The sequence below is a fragment of the Coturnix japonica genome, chromosome 2 (assembly GCF_001577835.2).
Source record: "Coturnix japonica isolate 7356 chromosome 2, Coturnix japonica 2.1, whole genome shotgun sequence".
In the NCBI taxonomy this organism is placed as follows: Eukaryota; Metazoa; Chordata; class Aves; order Galliformes; family Phasianidae; genus Coturnix; species Coturnix japonica.
Window position 1 is genome coordinate 63,156,139 of NC_029517.1, and position 22,791 is coordinate 63,178,929.

The 22,791-nt window shown below is 45.7% G+C and overlaps 2 protein-coding genes and 1 long non-coding RNA gene across 3 annotated transcripts in view; 2 read left to right on the plus strand and 1 right to left on the minus strand.

Annotated features, from left to right (window-relative positions):
• LOC116652901 overlaps positions 1-13,572 on the minus strand; it is a 31,156-nt gene extending 17,584 nt beyond the window's left edge. The window contains exon 1 of the long non-coding RNA XR_004306103.1: positions 13,137-13,572. This is a non-coding gene — a long non-coding RNA (uncharacterized LOC116652901). The remainder of the gene's footprint in view (positions 1-13,136) is intronic.
• On the plus strand, positions 1,924-12,989 carry LOC107309633 (serpin B12-like). Its single transcript, XM_015854584.2, has 8 exons — positions 1,924-2,159; positions 6,508-6,696; positions 7,554-7,667; positions 8,012-8,143; positions 8,425-8,542; positions 9,735-9,877; positions 11,647-11,817; positions 11,914-12,989. Exons 2-8 carry the CDS (start codon positions 6,526-6,528, stop codon positions 12,310-12,312), a joined length of 1,248 nt encoding a protein of 415 aa, XP_015710070.1. The 5' UTR covers positions 1,924-2,159; positions 6,508-6,525; the 3' UTR covers positions 12,313-12,989.
• LOC107309635 lies at positions 13,553-17,302 on the plus strand. The gene is made up of 2 exons (XM_015854587.2): positions 13,553-15,982; positions 16,173-17,302. Exon 2 carries the CDS (start codon positions 16,262-16,264, stop codon positions 17,117-17,119), a length of 858 nt encoding a protein of 285 aa, XP_015710073.1. The 5' UTR covers positions 13,553-15,982; positions 16,173-16,261; the 3' UTR covers positions 17,120-17,302.
• Positions 17,303-22,791: the final 5,489 nt, after the last annotated feature.

A 22,791-nucleotide genomic window follows, 5' to 3' on the forward strand; every position in this document is an offset into this window, starting at 1 on the left:
CCTGATGGAAAAAAGCAAGCCATGGCTGGCTTTTGCAGGCAGTTGCAAACTGCAGTGTTATGCAGTCTAGTCATCTCATAACTTGCTTAGCTGCACAGTCATTGCCCACTTCCTGCTCCCAGCATTTTGTAGAAGAGAACTGGTACATCTAAATACTTTGCAGTAGCAGGAATTGTTTTTGGGGATGAGCAGCTGGTTTTGAAACTTGAAAAATGCCGCATGCAAGCAATTGACCTGGCTGGAAAAGCAGTGCAGCTTTGATCCTTAGGTATGTTGCAAGTGCAAGTGTATGATCCTACACCTGGGGAGAGATGAGTGCAGGTATCAGTACAGGTTAGGGGCTGAGCTGCTGGTGAGGATCTCTGCAGAGAAGAACCTCAGTGTCCTGGTGTGCAACGTGTCGGCCATGAGCCAGCAGTGTGCCTTTGTGGCCCAGAAGGCCAATGGGATCCTGGGGTGTGTTAAGAAGAATGTGGTCAGCAGGTTGAGGAAGACAATCCTCCCTTTCTACTCTGCTCTGGTGAAGCCACATCTGGAGTACTGTGTCCATTTCTGGGCTCCTTGGTTCAAAAGTCATGGAGCTTCTGGAGAAAGAGTCCAGCAGTGGGCCACAGAGATGACCGGGGTCCCAGAGCATCTCCCTTATGAGACAAGACTGAGAAACCTTGGACTGTTCAGCCTGGAGAAGAGATCCTATCAGTGATTACAAATACTTAAAGGGCGAAAGTCGAGTGAGTGGAACCAAGCTCCTTTTGGTATCCTGTGACAAGAAATGGGCAAAAATTCTATACCAACATGAGGAAGTACTTCTCTGCTTTGAGGGTGACAGAGCACACAAACAGGCTGCCTGGAGAGGTTGTGGAGTCGTCTCTGGAAATACTCAAAACCTGCCTGGACACTTTTTTGTGTAACCTACTCTAACGAGCTTCTGTAGGAGTGAGTTGGACTCAGTGATCTCCAGAGGTCCCTTTCAACCTCTACGATTCTGTGATTATATCCTAAGGGCCTAGAAAGGTCAGGATTTGCACAAATGGTGCAATGTTCTGAGGCAAAGCAGTGAATCAGATTGGAAAGAAGATCTAAGGGGATATACAGAGTAAATCAAAGAAATGAGTGGAGGAAGGATGTCAGCATAAGAGGGAGGGAGAAAGCACAGAGTTTGGAAGGAGGAAAGCAGTGAAAGGTATTAAAAGAATGGGACTGAAAAGTGGCTAGGATTCATAAAAGTAGCAGAAGAAAAGATGGAAAATGAAATGGGAAAGGCAATATACAGAAAGAAAGAAAAAGACGCAGAAACAAAGTCTAAGAAGTCTGAAGAAATATGCAGAAGGGAAAAGCAAACAGCCAAGTGAATGCAAACGGAACAGAAAAAAGTGAAAAAGAGGAAAATATTACTAAAGAGATCTGATACTGTGTGAAGATTTGTGCTTCCCATCTCTTTCCTTGCATCTCACTACATGCTGGTGACATAAACACATGCAATAAGCTTCTCTTGGACTCCTATTCTTAGCTCCAGCAATTTAAAAGAATACCCCCTGGGTGGGGATTCTTGTAACAGATCAAGGAAATACTTCTTCCTCTCTCTAATTAAAATCCTTCCACACGCAGAAAGCTGGCTCTGTACCTGAGTGAGTACCTACTACCTGTAGGCAACATAAAGCTCATGCATTTCCTATTCACTTGCTTTGTCTGTGCAAGCAAGCTCTGCCCCAAACAAGGGATGTCTAAATCCTAGCAAGAATCCTGCACAACCCAGTGTCCAAGTCGTGACACCACTAAATTCAAAAGGAACTTTACACAGCACTACAGCCATGGACCTGGCGTCCATGCCCAGAAAGCAGGTGTTAATGCTGTTTTCCAGCTAAGGGTGACTTGGCTTTGCAGTCAGGAGATGTTGCCAGGATGCCTCCTACCAAACTAGTTGAGCAGCTTTGAGCGAAATGCTGTAAGCACAATGCTAGATATAGGTTTCCTGGTCTTCTGCAGGAAACTGCACGATGACATTTGCATGAAATTACAACATGCAGCCTTTATCAACAATTGGCTAGAGACTGAATTTTCCCACAAGAGACTGGAAGAAATTTATAATAGAGTATACACAGGAAGGTGCTCCAGAGCTCAGCTGTTGTGTTCTTCATTTGACCTCTTTGCGTAAGAAGGTAAACATTATTATTATTATGTTTTTAGTGGGGGGGAGCAGATCCAAATCAGTCTAAAAATTGGTAAACTTCATGTTTTCAGATGGGGCAAAGGGGGAGATACTTTCAAAGGCTGGAGAGAGCAAAAGACACTGCTAAAATTTGGGTGGTCTTCACAAGGGGAGGTGGTCTTCTCTGGGGTGTCATGGGTGGGGATTTAGGAACACATGCCCAAAGCTGTGAATCTAAAGATGCCTGCCTACATTCATCAAACTTTTGACTGAAATTTCCCTAGGTCCTCTTAGCTTGGACTGAGAGGACCTAGGGAAATTTCTGCCACAGACAGTTTTATACCACACACAGATGTTTTTCTGCTTACATCACCAGAAGGGCCAAAGGGCTGTTTTAGAACAACCCAACTCAATCTAAAAAAATGGGCTTTACGAGAAGCGATGGTGCAGATCATCTGGGTAAACTCACCCATAAATTAATAGAAACAGGTTAATATTCCTTCTTCACTCAGATTTCCATGGCACAAGGAAAAGCCTTACAATGTTCACTAGACAAGAGAGGGCATGCAACTCTTTGGTTGTGTGCTTGGGTGTTTCCTCTGAACCCTGGTCTGTGCTGCCAGGTTTGTTTATGTTCTTAAACAATGGCTGCATATAATAGGAAGGGTGGAGCATTCTTCAGATTTTGTTTTGGTAATGAGGATGCTTCACTATCAACATATTTGCTCCTGGCTCTGGCAGTGGTGTTCAAAAATTTGCTGAGCAGTTTATCTAACTACACATTGGCATAACAAATAGCTTGCCACTGTATGGCCAATGTACATCCAGGCCTGTTCAAGCAGGAATAATCAGCCTAGAAAGAAGCAGAAAAGATACATCCTGGAGGTACTGATGCAAAGTAACAGAACCAGTCAGGAAAAGCCCTTTCCTGCATAAAAACAGCAGCATGAGGGGCTAAGTTGGCTGGGAGATGGACTTGGTGGCATAACTTCTCTAGAAAAGATATTTTGTGCTGAAATGTATTGGGTTTTAATTTAAAGCGCATTGCTTTGGAAATGTTCTGTGTTGCATGGGGAAGGTAAGAATTTCTGTGTTAAAGGAAATTTCATTTTTCTTACGTGTTGTTTCCCTTTAAGCCCAAAAAGCCACGGAAACACTTTGAAAGTTTTTGTATGAAAAATAAGAAATTAACTTCTACCAACCGTAGCTTTTTCATGTGAGGATTCTGAGTTATCTGTCGCGCTATCCTTTTCTAGGGTAGACACATATCATTTCTCTCTTCCTTTGCTTGTGAGAAATAAATGTATATTAATACACTTTAATGAGAAGAAGAGTAGGTATGCAATTGAAATTGTCATGCAGCATCAGGGAAAACAGGTTTTTTCTTGCTTTCCCTTTTTACATATTGAATTGCCTTACAAACCAGGCTACCAATCTTCTAGCATCCACATCTACATCCACATTTACTGCCTCCTCCTGTTGACTGCATAATGTAAGTTACCACATCTATTAATTATGATAGCTTTGAGTGTACCTTCTCATTCTTTGAGAAATTTTGCCTTGATTTCATCTTCAGCCTAGAACAAGCTTTACAGAGAGAACAGAGCATGAATAGCTATAGAAAAGGAGCATTTTTCACTTCACGGAGCCATGGAAACAATTTGTTACCTTTATGAGGCTTTTGGTATAGATTGGTTTCTACAGAAGGAGGCTCTTTTCCTGGGTAGCTCCCAGCTCATGTATAACAACACCAGCAATTCCATCTCCCAGACTGTGTTAACAGCTACTGAGCCATCATGCAAAACACCTCCCTTCATCAGCCATAAAACCACAGCCCTGCTTGCTGCCTCTGCACAATTGCTAATGTTCTGTGCAAACAGTTTGTCTGGTGCAGAACAACAGCTGTGATCTTCCTGGAACATTTCTTTTGATCTTCTATTTTCTCTCCTTCCCACTCCAAGATCTTTTAAAAGTACCATTTTCATTTGTTGTTCAATATCTAGGTGTTCTCCAAGCTACTTTGTCCTCGTGGTGGCGGAAAAACTCTCACCAACAAATGGTTACAGAGATCATAAGCATGGCTTAATGATGTGGAATCATACCTACACATTCTCCCTCCCCAAATATCCATTAAGAAAGTTGACTAAATCCTTTGGGTCTCTATTAAGAAAAGTTCTTTCTCCAGCCCACATCCCTTCTCCCTTTACTGTTGTGTTGCCTTTCTGGGGTAGCCCTGTAAATAGCTCACATGAAGCCATGGAACTGGTGGTAGTGGTTGTACCTGGACGTCACTCTGAAGACAGTCTGCTGCTTTTTCCAAAGGCGTGGACACCTCTGTATGCCAGACGTTTGCCTTTAAAATCTGCTTCCAGCTCTCAGGCTTTCTCTTTATGCTTGGTGGTTGGTTCTTTCCCTGTGGGTTGGGGTGGAGGTGCCTCCCTTCTGTTGAGGAAGTTCATTAGCTCCTGTTGTCTCCTCAGTACCTTCTGAGGTCTGGACACACCTACAACATGCATCCTGACCTACATTCACAGTAAACAACCTCACAGATCCATTTCAGATCTTTCACCAGCTGTGAAAGTGGAGCAACACATACGTTAACATAAAAGAAGTGCTGAGTTTTGTTTTCAGAAGGTTGTGAATAATAGCTAACAAAGGTGGAAGAGAAGACAAATGATTACTGCAATGTCTCTTTCTTATGGTAGGATGACTACCCACTTATGTTAAGCTTTCCTACAAAATACTACTGGACGTCAGGGTGAAACGAGTGTCTTAGAATGAAACATACACAAACTTTCTATTTCAAGCTAGGTAAAAGGAAAGAGATGTCTGCACTCACCACGTGTCAGCACCTTCGTATATTCAACAACTTGACTTTCCTGTCAATCTATCTTAGGCTAAGTCTGTTTTGGGCTAAGTTCATTCCCATTGTCTGGCACTTGCTGCAAGCTCAGCTGCTTGCACAGACAGCGTGCTGCATCTCAGCAGAGCCACAGCAACTTCTCACACCCTGGTAACTTTTGGTGCCTGTGCCTCCACTTCTCATGCAAAGTTCCTGCATGTCTCATACCTGAATGAGAGGCAGAGTGTGCTCTGCATCCTTGCAGTCAGTGCAGAGCACTGAGTAGTTCTTGTCCCAATGCAGGCTGAAAGTTAGAGCCAGCCTGACCTGAGTGCTTTCTCTCCACACTGCACTATGTATTTTCCCCTAACTAAAATATCTTTCTAGAACACAGGCCACAGTTACTTATGTTTGCAAACAGCTAAGAGCATATGCTTTGCTTTTCTTACATCTCTCTGGTGTGCTGTCCAGAACATCCTTTGTTTGACACTAAAATTGATGTGTTTTTTTTATTTATGGCATGTTTTGAGGAAAAACTTGAGTACTCCACTGCTATCCACACAACAGCTTTGCAGTTATTTCCCTAAAGGACTGATAAGGGCTTCTTAAAAGCTCCCCCTTCCCCCTCCCCCCTTTTTTTCTTTCCAGATGGTATTCTTTGTGAAAAGATCAAGCTGTAACTTCATCCCAAATTCTTCTTACCAGGGTGGATTTAATGACCCATAGGAAAGGCATCAGACTGCTGTATTTCCAGTACAAGAGAAAAGAATGAGACAGATCTTGTCCTGCCATTGAACAGGAAGCTTACATGCTTTCTGGGGCTGCTGAGCTATTGCTTTACTGGGAAACTGCCATTATTTATCTGTTCTGAATCAGTGGTTCCTATCAAATCAATGAGGAGACATGAAGTATACTGCAAACAGTGCATGTTTCCATAGGTAGTAGCATCCACAGCTGCTCATGTTCCTTCTTCATGCCTGAAAATAATTACTAGTAATTTTATTTGAATTTGTTTGAATCTTCACACTGTAGCTCAGATTACCAGATGTGGTTAGATGCCTGTGTAGTTTCTGTCACCCCTATCTGTCACCAATCATGTTGTTATAAGAGGGAAGAGTTGATGTGATGACACGCATTAAACTAGTTTGTAGAAGGAAATCCACAGCTGACTGATTTAAATACCACAACCTTTTGCTTACATATAAGAACAAGTAAGATGGGAAACTCTCTTTTGGAAGAAATCAGATACACTGTGGGATAAGATGGAAAAACAATTCTTTCTAAGGAATCCCCATATGGTATGAGTATTGGGGCCTCTTTCCTGATCCTGCTGTCTCCATGTGAATGGGAATTGATAGATGTGTGCAAAACTGGCTATTTCAAACTCAGATTTCAGCACATTTCTACTATTTAGCAACCGATTATGGGATGATTTTAGGGCAGATAGATATTTCACGGTGTGATACAGCTAAGCAATCAGCTCATTCACATTTCTCCTTTCCCTTTTTGTTCTCAGTAAGCTGCAGGCTTCACAATGGGCTCCATTTCTAGAATGATTACTGAGTTTTCCCTTGATCTCTACAATAAAGTCAACAGAAGAGCAGAAGGCTGTTCAAACATTGTCTTCTCTCCAGTGAGCATCTCTACCTCCCTTGGCCTGATCCTTCTAGGGGCACGAAACAACACTGCTGCTCAGATAGAAAATGTAAGTACTGCTGAAATGTTCTGAGAAGCTTTCACATAACTTGTTGTTCCCCCAGTGGCAACGTTGGGCTTTGCAGCACGACTTGCATGCTTAGGAAACAAGGATAAACACAAGCTCAGCTGCAGCCTCGAGAGCAGTGCTTGGTGTGCTGTGATCCCTTGTGACATTCAGATGATTCAAAACATCTCACCTATAGAGTACACAGGGCCTGGGGGTACATGGAGGGCATGCAGAAGTCTGTTCCTCTGGTCACAATGCCTATTACACCCTGCAATGCAAGGTGTATGGTCTTTTATTTCTTATTTGTTTCTGAGAGCAGTAAGAGACCAATTCTCTTACAGTACACATAGCATAAGGCAGTAGCCGGCTCTGGCTGTGTCCTGGTGGATCTTTGTTCACTGTATTATAATACTGCTGTAGGTCAGCTGCTGCCAAGGGAGACACGTTCTCCTTATGAGGTTCTGAGGGACTCTTGCTTAGTTTAGGAAAGCAATGGAGATGGAATGTTCAAACTAAAAGAGAGGAAATTTAGGTGAGATGTTAGGTGTATATTCTTCACACAGAGGGTGGTGAGGCACCGGCACAGGCTGCCCAGAGAAGCTGTGGTGCCCCATCCCTGGAGGTGCTCAAGGCTGGGTTGGATGGACCCCTGGGCAGCCTGAGCTGGTGGTGGCAGCCCTGCCCACAGCACGGGGTTGGGGCTGTGCGGGCTTTGAGGTCCCTTCCAACCCAAACTTTTCTATGATATCTTTAATAAATCTACATTATTAATCTGAGACAGTGCAGTAAATCTTTCAAACATGGAAAACACCTTTATCCCAGTTAAAACTGCCATTATTTGACCTCTTCAAATGCAGGTTCTCCACATCAGTGATGCTGCAGGAACTACAAGCCTTGAATCTGAGCTTGAAGGTGTAGTCCCAGAAAACAAGTCTGAACTAAGCCAGGAAAGAGAGTCTTCCCCCTCTGTGGTATGTCTTTTGTAGTACAAGAATCTTTCTTTCACTTCACTGTAGCCTATTAGTTGTAAAGCACCACAGTTTGCCACTGGAGGGAGTCAAGATCCCATGCACAAGGTCTGCCTGAACCACTATGCTCTATAGAAGGTGTTACCTTGTTACCAGCAAAGTCTTCCATAAAATCAAATCCAAAGCCCCCACCAGAAGGAAGATCAGGCCACAAAGCTTAGATTAGCCGAATTTAAATATAATAATAATGGGAGCTAGCCCTACATTACAATCTAATAAGGATGCAGATAAACAACCAAAGCTATACTGAGGAACCTTTGTAATTGGTGTGTTTGAAATATTCCTAGTGTAACACAGATGGGAATCTTTACCATGAAGCATTCCATACACTGCTTTTACAACTGCAAAACCTTGACAAAGACTACGTTATAAGCCTGGCTAACAACCTCTTTCTCCAACAAGGATTTGAACCGAATCAGGTAAGATAACTGTACCTTGTAACCTCTGTGGCACTGACCCCCAGCTTGTTGTCTAGAGGGAAAACTGTGGATAAATAAGAAGAAAGACACAATAATTATCTCTTCTTCACAGTGATCTGATTCAGCTTCTGATAGTTGATGTTTCCAAAGCCAAATTTTGTCTTATTCAGTTAAGAAGACCCTCGTAATTTCTAAAACGTTTCTAAATTGTTGACTTCATGGTAAAGAGAATAAGCTCTGAACAGGTTTGGCTAATGCACAGTCTTTATTTTGCTTTACAGAAATATCTGATGTGCAGTAAGGAACTATACAGAGCAGCCCTTGAAACAATGGACTTTCAAAGGGATCTTGAAGCAAGCAGGCTAAAAATTAATGATTGGGTTGAAAGTGAGACAGAAGGTAAAATAAAGCAAAACTGTAGCCATGCTATCTATCTTTTCCCTCTTCCAGTACTCCTTCAAAAAGAATTCAGCATATGATAAGTCCTTTTCATGTTTCTAGTTTTTTATGCATTTCAAAGATAGCCTGTTGTTCCCATTCATTCTTTTGAGTCATCTATCAGCTAAACTATTTCTGAATTAAATGTGTTTGTTGGCACATACTGCCGCACTCCTACCTACATGCCTAGCAAGATAACTGCAACAGAACCTCCAAGGGTACTGTTAGATTAAAAAAAATAGATTAATAAATCAATAAAATACATTAACTGCTTCTGGAAACAGCCAACACTGTAGATACAGGAAAGCAGGGGATGAAAGTTACGAGCTTCACAGTGAGACTGGGAATAACACAGCAAAGAAAGAAGACACCTCAGGACCTGGGTGTACACAGAGCAATGCTAACATAGATGAGTGATGTGACCACCAGAGAGATTCACTATCAAGTAACACCCACCCAGCTTTTGCCCTTTACAGGCACACAGAGGTCATTGGCTTTTTTTTCTGATTAAGCTGAACATGAAATATACCACTTTAATTTTGTTAGAGCTGCAACATCAGCAGGTTGAAAATCTTATAAATCTTCTAGCTGAACTTAAGCCAGAACTTACCGAGGAATGGATGAATAGATTTGAAGGCTCCTGATTTCTTAGTGGTCATATCCTGACCAAACCTGTCCTTGGGCTGACAGAACAGCCTGCAACTAATGTGGGAAAGAGCTGCAAACCCCAGACCATCATTGCCCTGTGTGCCTGTACAAAGCCTGCTCACTTAGGAAATCCTACATCAACCTCTGTACAGAAAATAAAGTGTAAAGGGAAAGACACCCTCAGGTAAAATGAAACAGAGGATTAATGGTGCTGTGCCTTTATTAATTGTGGACTGGTGCAACCTGGCACATTCATTTTGCCACTGAACCCACAGTTGGCTAATTTGATGGTCCTGTGCCCTTCCTCTTCCAAAAAGGCCAGTCCTAGGTAACAGAGCTGAAGAATTTGCCATTTCTTTGCTTTTATTGTCCCTGTTCTTTGAAGAAACAAAGTGTTGGATTTCTAATGCTCTCTAATGCTAGGTTCACAGACAAGTAATTGAATCTCAATCCAGAGTCTTAATAACAACTAATAAACACCTCTGTTTTCCAAAATTTCCTCCAGGTAAAATCAAGGAACTTTTTGCTCGAGGCGTGATTAACACAGATGCCATTCTGGTGCTGGCAAATGCAATCTACTTCAAAGCATCCTGGGAACACAAGTTCGAGGAGAAAAATACAGTACAGAGAGATTTTAAACTGCATCAGGTACACAGTGCATTCTATAAATCATAGCATGGTTTACCCTCGCACTGGAATAAGCATGATACAGAAATACAAAGTTGGGGGCTCTCAGCTGTGCTGTGAGGAAGGCATGGGTGCGCTGGGAACTGAACCTTTTTCTCCTGTTGGGTAGAGACAGAAGGAAGGCTTTCCAAAGAGAGCAATAATCCTTACTGAAAAAAACCAAAAAACAAAAAACAACAAAACTGCAAGTCTTAGAAGTTGCAACAACTCAGAATATTTTGTTTCAACAGCTGGAAAAACACAAAGTGATCAGCACTTTTGAACATCATAGACACTATGGGCAGTTGTCACGGATAGAAGCCAGTTGCAAAGATCTAATTTCATACAGGCTCCGTGGGGCCATCCTGGCTTTTATGCATCCCATACAATTTAGTATGAGCTATGCAAAAGAAAGGTTAAACCAAACCAACCAAAAAATGAGGCCACATATTAATGAGCCACATAGATTAAGATGGAATTTGAAACATGAAAAATCCTCACAGAGTATTTTGGTTTATTTGTAGCATTTGCAGTGTTTAAAAGTAAGTTTGTTTTTTCAATATGTTTTAATTTTGATTCCTTTTTTCCACCATACGTATAAAATTGAAGCTTTCATTGCTTAACTAAATCAACATGGCTGCAAAAAGTTCTTTAGCAACCACATTAATCCAAGCTCTGTACAGCTTAAGTCTAATAAATGTCTTCAAAAAAGATTATCAAAACCATTTTATTTAATTCAGTTTTGCCTTCATTCCATATGCTGTGCCTACATTACATTAAATAGTGAAACCACCAAAAAAAAACGAACCCACAAAGAATTCAGATTTATCTCTGATTTGAAGCTGAAGAGCTTTGTATGGGAAAAACTGTCTTCTAAGTGTTTATTATCTATAAAAACAGAAGGTCAGAAAGACATGCGTTGCTAGTTATACTGTTGCACTGCAATTTACTAAGACACAAATCTGAAAGTATAATTTTGGTCCCTTCAATATTTTACTTGAAATAAGCTTTTGAATATGAATACTGAAAATGGACTATAGGGAGAAACATTTGGAGCACTTCTGCAGTCACAGAAACTATGAGATAGGGAGAATCTGTATACACTTTTCTTCATGCACTAAATAACACTGTTCTCTACTAAGATTCTTTCACTGATTTAGAAGTTAAGTACAAAGTTAGCTAATGGTGAAATGAATCTTGGACCTTTACACAGGATTTGAACAAACTCGTCACAAAAGAAAGTGAGGATTAGAAGACCTAGAAGAACATGCCTGATATAGAGCGGTTATGATTTTGCTCTTAATCTGTCTATTGCTTCCTGCCTAAAACATCTACCTGATATATGGCAACCTGATTCCTGCAGTGCCATTTCTTCTTTATTCCATTCCAAACCAGGACTTGCAAATCCCATCAGCATCAGCTTCTTTGGCTGCAGAGTAACAGTATTAAACCACTATCTGTAACAGTAATAATATCTGTAATAATACTATCTGTAATAGTAACAGTATATAAACCACTGAACTATCTGGTCAGTTGCAGGGAAATTGCTTTGTTTTATTTTTCCCCCCAAACAAATATCCCCTTTATACATGAATAGTAAAACTGATGTTTAATGTGTCATTGTATGTGCAACAAAATAAAGAAAAATATTTAGCTTTGTAACATATATTGCTACAAACACAAATACAGCACCTGAAGTTTAAACATTAAGGACTATTGCTTGAGTGATCATTCCAATTTCTTTTAAACAGAATGAGAGAAAGCCAGTACAGATGATGTATCAGAAAGGCACGTTTAAATTAGGCTATATCGAGGAGCTGGAAACTCAGGTGCTTGAACTCCCTTACGCTCAGAAGTTGCTCAGCATGATCATCCTTCTGCCAGGAGACACAGAAGATGGATCTACCAGTGGGCTGGAACAGGTAAGGCTGAGGACTGCGGCTAAGCTGGTCTGAAAGCTGGTTGCCTGAATTAAAGCTGGGCAAAAATCTAATCTTGTTTATTTCCCCATCTTCTAGATTGAAAGCACAATGACCTATGAAAACTTAACGGTGTGGCTGTCTTCCAAACATATGTTTGAGACGATCGTAGAGGTGTACCTGCCCCGATTCAAGCTTGAAGGCACCTTTAACCTCAATGAGGTATTAAAAGAAATGGGAATGACCGACATTTTCACTTTTAAAGCTGATCTTTCTGCGTTGTCTGAGAAATCCCTGATGTTGTCAAACATTGTCCATAAGGCTTATGTGGAAGTCAATGAGGAGGGCACTACAGCAGCAGCTGCTACAGGAGCTACCATTGTGAGGAGGTCTCTTCCCCTCACAGAGGTGTTTATGGCTGACCATCCTTTCTTATTCTTTATTAGGCACAATCCCACAGATACCATGCTTTTCCTTGGTAAATTTTGCTCACCTTAAAATGAGGGCCAACTTCTAGCATTGTGAGGAAAACCTGGATGAGAATCAGAAATACTACTTTTCCCCCTGCACCTTCTTAATCCTATGAATGATTGTAGACCAAAGTAATCACTACAACCAACTTAGCCTAGAACCATCAATTGGATGCCCTCCTGTTATGCGCCTTGAATGGCAAATATTGATCTGAATCTAAAACAGGAGTAAATTTTCCCTTTACCTGATTGGATATGAAGAACATTTTGTTTCCTCAAGGAGGACATACACTCCTGTATAGCCTACAGTTCTCCAGCATAGCCATGTAATCTAGTACACTATTTGCCAGGCAAAGGTGGAATTTCTATGCTGCTACCTGAGGAGAACTGTTTGTAACAATTTTCAGTAACTGCCAACAAAACTGGAGTATTTTTATTTTCTCTGTAGTTTTTGATTTCTTACCAGGTGGGTCTTGAATAGCAGAGAGGGGCTTTGGAGATGCTTTATGCTTACACATACTCCATATCTGTGGCAAATCCTTTGCACAGTGGAGATCTCACTTTGATAATTCCCTTTCCTGTAGCAGCAGTCACAAGCAAGCAGGAAATACAGCAAACTCACCTACTTACTGACAACTGTACTGCTTTCTCCCCATGATGTATTCTGGGTCTATCCTTGTGCCATATAAAACATTTATGCAAGAAGCAGCTTTGGTTTCATTTATTTGTTTAGATATAAGCCTGCATCTGAAGCACCAACTCATCGACTGGAAGGTAGATGGGATATGACATGTACCTGTTTTGTATGCACGGTGTGAAAACACACATTTCTAAAGAAGGTTAATTACTTACATAGTGGAGTGATCGGTTTTCTTCCTTGAGTTCTGCTTTATGGTGAAGTGTAATGATCTGAGAGGCATTTATATAGATATAAAGGTCACTCCAGCCCTGAGGAATGAAGAAAAGTTTTGAAAAGGGCAATGCAAGCAAAAGAAATCACAGTCAGTCATTACGTGGAAAATGCTTTAGTCTGCGAGACAATTAGAGAAAAATAGAATTAGCAGCTGACTGATAGACATAACTTTTAAGTTGCTGGTTTAACACAAGTATTATCTTCCTCATGGAGTTCTACATGAGGTTTAACTAACTAACATTCACAACTCATGCTTTGTGACCTATAACAAGGCAAGTCATCACTGACTTCATAGGCTTTCTGAAAAACAGATTCAGAAATCAGATTTTCGAACTGTATTTTTCCAAGTATATGTATTGGAGAACTAGTGAAGAACATTTTTAATATAAAGAACCACAGATAAATTCCGTAAGGAGAAGCAACACTCAAGATAAGGATGTGGCACTACTAAATAGGACGTAAGCTGGCTTGAAGCATATACCTCCAAAAAGCCATCTGAAAGAAAATGTCTCATTTATCATGCATGTGCAAATTCCCAAATTCTGCAGGTATTTTATTTTCTCCTTTTGTAAATTCCCTTGCAGATGGCAAGGATGTCAGACTCTAGGTAAACACTGTCATGCCTCCAGCTTGGGCAAATCCTCCTTGCTGCCTTTTGGACCTGTTTTGTGCAAGCCATCCATCTAGAGCTGCAGAGCAAAAACGACCATGGAGCTCAAGAAGAGCCTCATTGGCTGTACACATTTCAAACCCAGAACAAAACATCGGAGCCTTAGGCTCATTGCACAGCTCTTCTGAAAACTGTGATGAAGAGCTAGAGGTTAGAGGAAAAATGTGCTGTTTTTATCAGTGTAGCTCCATCATCTGTTCTGGGAGCACCAAGGCTTCCTGGAGAAAACATTACTGGGACACCAATTATTCAGTGAGACGGAGAAGTGCCCCTCTGAATGCTCTGAGTCAGATGCTTATTTTGTGAATTTTTCTGTTTCCCTCTTCCTGTTATGCTTCCTGCAGATACTTGGCACATCCTTGAGATGATTCAGCAGTGTGTGCTCATGAGATGCAGCCACATCTATGGAGTGTCTCCTCCCCAAGAAGAGAAAAATATTTGTTTTAGAGGATAAAACCAGAATAGCTGGGCTTGTACCTGGTAAACTATTTGTCAGCCCTTAATTTCTCTATGCATGCTCTCTCCTCAGAAAAATCTGTGAAGGGAGCCTGACTCAGCTGCAGTGGCTTCCACTTAAGTCAGAGCAGAACACAGCCCTCCATCAGCAAAGAAGCAGTCAGAGCCAGCTCATCCCGGGAGAAGGCAGCTTGTTCAGCCCTCATTCTCCTTGGGGTAGCATCAGGACTAAAAGGATACCTGGAACAGGAGCAGAACATGTTGTAGTAATACATGGAGGCTGTGAGACTTCATGGGAATGACCTCTATATTTCATGTTTGCAGAAATCCCAGGATGTAGAAAGCCAAATTTTCTGCTCCAGCAAATGACCTGATACAACAGCAGGAAGGAATTTGATAATCGCTTTCTCTCAAAAGGCAAAATGTGATAAATGGCCAGGCAGATATCTTAGAATTGTGGACAGGTTATGAAATTGCCACCTCCATCTCAGGAGGCAGAGGAAGGCCTTCCCACATTATAGTTTGGCTAAGATTTGAAAATGCAATTTGCTGGTCTCCCTGTTCCTTGTTTTTATACAGTGTACTTCATATTTTATACAACATACAAGGGGGAAAAGTTTTTACACAATCTACTCCAAGTAAGTATGTTGGAAAGTCATATTATTCATAAAGAATGAAACAAAAAAGGCAGGCAGCAGCTGGAAGGCTTAAAATTCACCTTTCCCAATATACTCAAGGGACGCCTGCAGCACCTGTGAAGCCTTGATGCCTTCTATTTTTTTCTCTGATCACATAGATTTACATTGTATTTACACTGCAGGTGCATCATCCTCATGAGGTACTCTGCACAGGCAGTGCAAGAACTAAGATCTCCACTGGGAAGATGAAATGGTATCTAAAGCATAGAATAATTCATTTGTTAGTGACCTTCAGAGATCACTTAGTCCAACTGCCTGACAGCTTCAAGGCTAACCAAAACTTAAAACATTAATGAGGGCATAATCCAAATGGCCCTTGAACACTGACAGATGCGAGACATCAATCACCTCTGTAGGAAGCCTGTTCAAGTGCTTTGGATCCCATTGACATTCTGGGCAGTAAGGCCACGCTGCTGGCTCATGGCTAATATATTGCCCACCAAGACATGCAGGTCCTTCTCTGCAAAGCTCCTCTCCAGGAGCTTGGTGCAGAAAAGCTGGGGGAATGGAGTGGGCAGCAGTGCTGGGGAAAGCTCAGTGCTGGGACTGGAGTGCTGCTGGCACACGTGCAGCAGGTGAGGCCGGCACATGGTGATGACCAAGCAATGGAAGGCGTCATCGCTGTGGGACGGGTGGTGATGTGCCCCAGTGAAGGTGAGGCCTGGCAACACGGCCAAGCCCTGGTTTGTGACATCTCCGTGCGATGGATTGTGACTGCTTGGCCCACGCTGCTCCAATTCGGGCGCAGCAGCCCAGCCCAGCAGTTCGTGCCTGGCCTCCAACCGAGCGAGTGTGCGAGGACTGGAGTGTGGACAGGGCGAAATTTGGAGCTGAAACGTGCTCTGGGTGCTGCTTGCGCAGCTCTCAGGTGCCGTCTCAGAGCCGCTTGTGTTGTACCCCGACCCTGCTGGTTGGCAGCAGGCAGCCGGGACATCAAGGAGAGGAGCGTGCAGCAGAGCAGGTGGGCAGCATGGCAATGCCTCATGCCGGCAGCTGGGGGTGCTTCTTGAGGAACCCTCCCCAGGCTGGCCTACGCCCGTGGGGCCACTTGTTCGCTTCCTACAGTGGCTGGAGGGGAACAGGGACTGGGAGGGATTGACGATGAGGGACTGGGGCAGCGAATGACGATGGTGTCTCTCTCTCTCTTGCAGTTCGTAACACCTTCTGCCTGCTGCAGCACCTGTGAGGGGAGCAGCTTCCCGACCTCAGCTCTCCCCAGCCCACCGCACAGCCCAGGGCCATGGACGTGCCATCCAACTGGACCTGCCCCATCTGCGGGCAAATCCGGGAGGATGTCACCTACGTGACCCCCTGCCAGCACCAGCTGTGCTACGGCTGTGCCATCTGGTGGGCAAACAAGAAGCCGAGTTGTGCCGTATGCGGGCACAAAATTACCACCATTCGGTACTCGGTGAGGTCGGATGAGGATTACCTCGAGTGTGCTGTCCCGCAGCCCGCAGCACACTCAGATCACGACCTGCAGGACGAGCAGGGGCCTGCAGAGCCGGTGCTCATCCCACCTGAGCACAATTTCCCAGCCGAGGTCTGGGCTGCCTTTTTCCAAGACCATCCGGAAGACCTCGGACCCCTGCTCCAGTGGCTGCAGGAGGAGATCCAGCAGGTGTCCAGCAATGACTGGTGGGAAGTCTACGTGGGACAGTGCACCACCATGAACTTCCTGTGTGAGCACGGGCTGGACCAGGAGGCCTTGGTGCAGGCGCTGCAGATGAGCACCAGCGGCGACGTGCTGTCCTTTGTTAGGAGGCTCATCAGCACCGCTGCAGCCCTGTACGGTCCCACGATCCGCCACCAGCTTGACCACCAGGACACCCATGCTGCTGGAGGGAGGGAGGACAGTCCTGCAGCCAGCTCCATCAACAGCACCTCCCATCAGGAGCCTCCCGCCTTGGGCCCAGCCCGCTCCACCAGCCCTGCAGGGCCCAGCACGGAGCCAGGGCAGGCGGCAGCAGCGGGCCCCTCTTCCCAGGGCAGAGACCGCTCATGTGGGGGGCCCCGGCGCCCCCCGAAGAGGAAGGCCCGCAGCAGCCCCCAGGACTCTGCGCCGCCCTGCAAGAGGCGACCCCGGCGGCGGCGCTAGGCCAGAACCGCACTGCCGTCACAGCACGGCTCCGGCGGGCTGGGAGCCCAACATCTACCTCTCAGCCTGCTGCTTATAACACCTAATAAATATCATTTTAAAAAATGTTAAAAAATACAAAGTCTTTGTGTTCTTGACAAGACTGCTGGCATTGCTGTTCCTACCCATCCTACCCATGCTGCTTTCTCCCACTTCTGGTCCTGGAGGTCGGTACAGAAATGCAACTTTATTTCCTCCACCGTGATTCAGCACTCTTGACAGCACTAATAAAACATACAAGGGCCCCAGTAATGGTCAGAGATGGAGCACACCTTACTCCAATAATCCCATCATCAGGAGCAGTGGAGGGAAAGGCAAATTTCTGCACCTGTGGTGGAACACCTCCCGGCCACACCGCAGCCGGGGCCACCCAGCTGGACAGGACCCAGGAGTCCTGCCGGACACTCGGCTCAACCGGCAAGGAGCGCTGCCCACAAACCTGAGTGCTGCCCTGGGCTGCATGAGGTGCCAGCGTGCTGCCAGCGTGCAAAGGGCAGAGATGCTGCCCCTCTGCTCAGCTCTGGGGAGGCCACAGCTGGAGCTCAGGGCACAGCCATAGGCTCCCCAGTATCAGGGAGACCTGGCCTTGATCATCTTGCACGCCCACAGCCCTGGGATGTGCTAACTGTCCCTGTCCCAACTGCCCAGGTCTTCCGCAGCCTGGTGCAGTTTGGAGGAGTGTGGGGCTTGCTGTGAGGAGCAGGGCTTGTCCCCAACCTCAGAGAGGTTCCAGCCCACCATGCAGGTGTGACACTCCCTCGTATGTCTTCAGTAAGAAGAGCACAAAGCCAATTTTTCTGTTGTAAGAGCAGGCATTCAATTTGTGTGGCTCAGCTTTGCAATCCAAAGTTCATGCTCAAACACAACTCAAAATATAGAAGGGTACTTTACTGTCAGGAATCTCTTTTCCAAAAGCATTAACAAAAATGTTGCACTAACTATTGGAAGTGATGCAACTTCAAAATCACAGAATCACAGAATGGCCTCTGTTGAAAAGGACCACAACAATCACCCATTTTCAATCCCCTGCTATGTGCAGGGTCACCAGCCATCAGACCAAGCTGCCCAGAGCCACATCCAGCCTGGCCTTGAATGCTTCCAGGGATGGGTTATCCACAAACTCCTTGGGCAACCTGTTCCAGTGTGTCACCACCCTCTGTGTGAAAAACATCCTCCTAATATCCAACCTAAACCTCCCCCGTCTGAGTTTAAAACCATTCCCCCTTGTTCTATCACTATCCACCCTCACAAGCAGCCATTCCCCCTCCTGTTCATATGCTCCCTCCACGTACTGGAAGACCACAGTGAGGTCTCCCTGAAGCCTTCTTTTTTTCATGGTAAACAAGCCCAGTTCCCTCAACCTTTCCTCAGAAGAGAGGTGCTCCAGCCCTCTGACCATCTTAGCAGCCCTTCTCTAGACCCATTCCAAGAGCTCCATGTCCTTTCTGTACTGTGGGGCTCCAGGCCTGGACACAGTACTCCAGTGAGTTTTCACAAGAGCTGAGTAGAGGGGGACAATCACCTCCATCTCCTTGCTGGTCACTCCTCTTTTAACGCAGCCCAGAACACAGTCGGCCTTCCAGGCTGTAAGCGCATGCTGCTGGCTCATGTCCATCTTCTCATCCACCAGGACCCAGAAGACCTTCGCTGTAGTGCTGCTCTCAATGAGTTCTTCCCTCCAGTTTGTGGAAGTCATGCACCCTTTGATGCAAACAGCCAACCAACTTCCAATCCACTGAACAGACCATCTTTTAAATCCAAACCTCTCCAGTTTAGAGAAAAAACAACAACCAATTCACTGATTTTCATGACTGCTCTAGTTCCAAAAATAGTTTGAGTTTCAAACCCAAAGCCAGTAAGAGCACACAGCCATTTCATCTCCTCAATTTTTGAAACGTTTAAGTTACATCATGATCTTCGGCTTGAATTCTGTGATATTTGAAAACAGAGAACAGCTTAATATGAGGAATTCAATGCAATGAAAAGCTTCAGCAAGTGCACCCGTAACAAACTTCCTGGCACTTCAGTCAAGGAGTCAGCAGAGCCACCTTGTCCACTCAGTGCAGATGTGGCAACATCAGCTGAACAGCAACAGAGCAGACACGTGAAGCACGTTAGGCTTTTATTTCATCACGTTTCACAGACTAAGCAGGATCAAGATAGTGATCCCTGATGTGCGTCAGGTAACCACTGTAGGCCTGGTAATGGAAGTGTACGGGGTATGCAGCAAACCCAGTGTAGTGACTGAATAAAACCAGCTGGGACTGCTCTGTGAACTCACACAGATGGCCATATTCAGGCAAGGCACACACACACATCCTGTTCACTGGTGGCCAGTTAATTCCCAGCACTCTGACAAGCACAGACAGTTGCCCCAGTGGCTACTTGGCATCTCAGTAGTGAAAGCATATTAGTAATTCTAGTTCTCTATTCTAGTCAAATGTGGTCCCCTTTTGCTACCCTCCCCCAGCTAATTAGCTGCCCTATGCTTGTTCTGCAGTGGCTGGCTTTTTAGCACACCAGAGCACTGCACTTAAGGTTGAACACTAAAAATAAATGCTTAAATAAAGGAATGCTGACGATGTTGGGGACAGCGACACAACCTTATGTTCCACTGAAGTGAAAGGTTCACTCAACAGCGATCTTGGGCATCACAGAATCATAGAATCATGAAGGCTGGAAAAGATCTCCAAGATCACCTACTTTCACTGGTGCCTCGTATTATTTCGACTTTTTTAATTGGATAGATTTTACTGAAAATCAGGTACCACATATGAAGCTGTCTCCATTAAAAAAATCAAGGGATTCAGGCCCAAAGATCATGATATAACTGAAGAGTTTCAAAAATTAAGGAGATCAGTCATAGCTGTTATTGGTTTGAGTTTTTGATTCTTTAGTGTTCCATGTGTTTTCCTTCCTCTGATGAGTTCCTGCATTACTCACAGTGGGATGGTTTGGGATGGGGTCTGATTTTGTGATGTCATCACACATCATCACATTTGGTCCATCCTCTGCTCTTTGGGGTCTTTGTCTCTTTTATTAGTAACATCAGGAGTGCTGATTTATGGTCATGGAAAAAAAAGATGAAATTTAACACCCTCCATCAGGACGGAAATATGGAGAAAGCAGCATGGGTAGGGATGGGTAGGAACAGCAATGCAGCAGTTTGTCAATAACACACAAACTTAGTCTTTTTTTATATTTTTTTAACTGATGTTTATTAGGTGTTATATAGCAGCAGGCCGACAGACGTAGATGTTGGGCTCCCAGCCCGCCGGCAGCCGTTGCTGTGACAGCAGTGCAGTTTCCCGCCTAGCGCCGCCGCCGGGGCCGCCCTTGCAGGGCAGCACAGGGATCCTGGTGCTGCCTGCGGGCCTCCTTCTTCGGGGGGCGCCGGGTCCCCCCACATCGAGCGGTCCCTGCACTGGGGAAGAGGGCCGCTGCCCGCCTGCCCTGGGCTTCCTCCTGCTGCTCCTCCACTGAGGGCGCTGTGTGGTGTGCTTGGTGTACCCAGGGACCTCCGTAGAGCTGCTGGCAGCTCCTCGCGCTACTGGGCCCAGTTGTGGTGGTGGAGTGGGCCTGGGCCCGGAGGCAGAAGGCAGACTGCATGGGAGGTGCGGTTTTGATGGAGCTTGGCTTCTGCAGGGCTGTCCTTCCCTCCGTTCCAGCAGCTCGGCGCGTCCTGGTGGCAAGCTGGTGGCGGCATCGTGGGAACCAAGAGGGCTGCACGCGTTGTGCTGATGAGCCTTTCTGACGAAGTAGCACATCACCGTGAGTGCTCAGCTGCAGCGCCTGCACCAAGGCCTCCTCGTCCAGACCATTGTTGACAAAGGAAGATTCGACCGCCCCCTGTGCACTGTCTCCACGTAGACATTCCCACCAGTCGTTGCTTGTGGACACACTAGCTGCAACTCCTCCTGCAGCCACTGGAAGCAGGGGTCCAGGTCTTCGGATGATCTTGGAAAAATGCAGCCCAGACCTCGGCTGGGAAGTTTCGCTGCTCAGTGGGATGAAGCACCGGCTCTGCAGGGCCCTGCTCATCCTGCAGCCGTGATCTGAGTGGCGCTGTGGGCTGCGGGACAGCACACTAACGCAGGTAATCGTCGTCCCGGAAACCTCACCGAGTATCGGATGGTATCGATTTTTTGTGCCCGCATACGGCACAATCGGCTTCTCTTGCTGTTGCCACCAGACTGGACAGCCGTAAGCACAGAGGCTGGTGCTGGGCACGGGTCACGTTAGGGTGACATCCTCCCGGATCTTGCCCGCATGATGGGGCAGGTCCAGTCAGATGGCACCCCATGGCCCTGGGCTGTGCGGTGGGCTGGGGAGAGCTGAGGTCGGGAAAGGCTGCGTCCCTACAAAGTGCTGCATGCAGGCAGAAAGGTGTTTACAAAACTGCGAGAGAGAGAGACCACCATCGGTCCATTCCGCTGCCCCCAGTCACTCACCCTTGTAAGCCTCCCTGTTCCCTGTTCCACTTTCCAAGCCACTTTGACAGAAGTGAAAAGAGCCCAGCGGTTAAAGGCCAGCCGTGGGAGAGTCCTTCAAGAAGCCACCCCAGCTGCCGGGCATGAAGGCGATTGCCACGCTTGCTTGCGACCTGCTCGTGGCTTGCACGCCTCCTCTCCTTTAATGCCCCGGCTGCCCTGCTGCCAACCAGCAGCGTCCGGGTACAGCACAAGCGGCTCTGAGACGTGCACCTGAGAAAACTGGCAAGAACAGCAGCACCCAGAGCACGTTTCAGCTCCACCATTTTCGGCCTGTTCACCACTCCAGTCCTCGCACACCTCGCTCGGTTTGGACGGCCAGGCACGAACTGCTGGGCTCGCGTGCTGCGCCTGCAATGGAGCAGCATGGGCCAAGGCGGTCCACCAATCCAGATCGCAGACGGAGATGTCACAAAGGCCAGGGCTATCGCCTGTTTGCCAGCCCTCACCTTCACTGGGGGACATCCACCCACCCGTCCCACAGTGTGATGCCTTCCCATATGGCTTGGTCATCACCATGTGCCGGCCTCACCTGCTGCACGTGTGCCAGCAGCACTCCAGCTCCACCACACATTTCTGGGCTTTCTCCAGCGCTTCTGCCTGCCTCCTTAATCCCCCCAGCTCTTGTGTGCTTGGCATCAGTCTTTTGCATCAGTGCTTCTTATCAGTGTTCTGGGGCCTGGGCTGTGTCTTCCCACATGCCCCATCTTGTAGCTCTGGCCATGGCCATGGCACACAGCCCCAGGCAATTTGACAGCAAGAAGGTTTATATGTTCAATGTAAATTTCATTTACTTCCCTCTGTCTCATTGGAGTNCCCCGGCGGCGGCGCTAGGCCAGAACCGCACTGCCGTCACAGCACGGCTCCGGCGGGCTGGGAGCCCAACATCTACCTCTCAGCCTGCTGCTTATAACACCTAATAAATATCATTTTAAAAAATGTTAAAAAATACAAAGTCTTTGTGTTCTTGACAAGACTGCTGGCATTGCTGTTCCTACCCATCCTACCCATGCTGCTTTCTCCCACTTCTGGTCCTGGAGGTCGGTACAGAAATGCAACTTTATTTCCTTCACCGTGAATCAGCACTCTTGACAGCACTAATAAAACATATAAGGGTCCCAGTAATGGTCAGAGATGGAGCAC

Coding starts and splice junctions, on each gene's coding strand:
- LOC107309635 (XM_015854587.2), top strand. CDS start 16,262: ATGGACGTGCCATCCAACTGGACCTGCCCCATCTGCGGGCAAATCCGG.
- LOC107309633 (XM_015854584.2), top strand. CDS start 6,526: ATGGGCTCCATTTCTAGAATGATTACTGAGTTTTCCCTTGATCTCTAC. Junction 7,668..8,011: donor GAGAGTCTTCCCCCTCTGTG/GTATGTCTTTTG, acceptor AAATATTCCTAG/TGTAACACAGATGGGAATCT. Junction 11,818..11,913: donor CTACCAGTGGGCTGGAACAG/GTAAGGCTGAGG, acceptor CCCATCTTCTAG/ATTGAAAGCACAATGACCTA.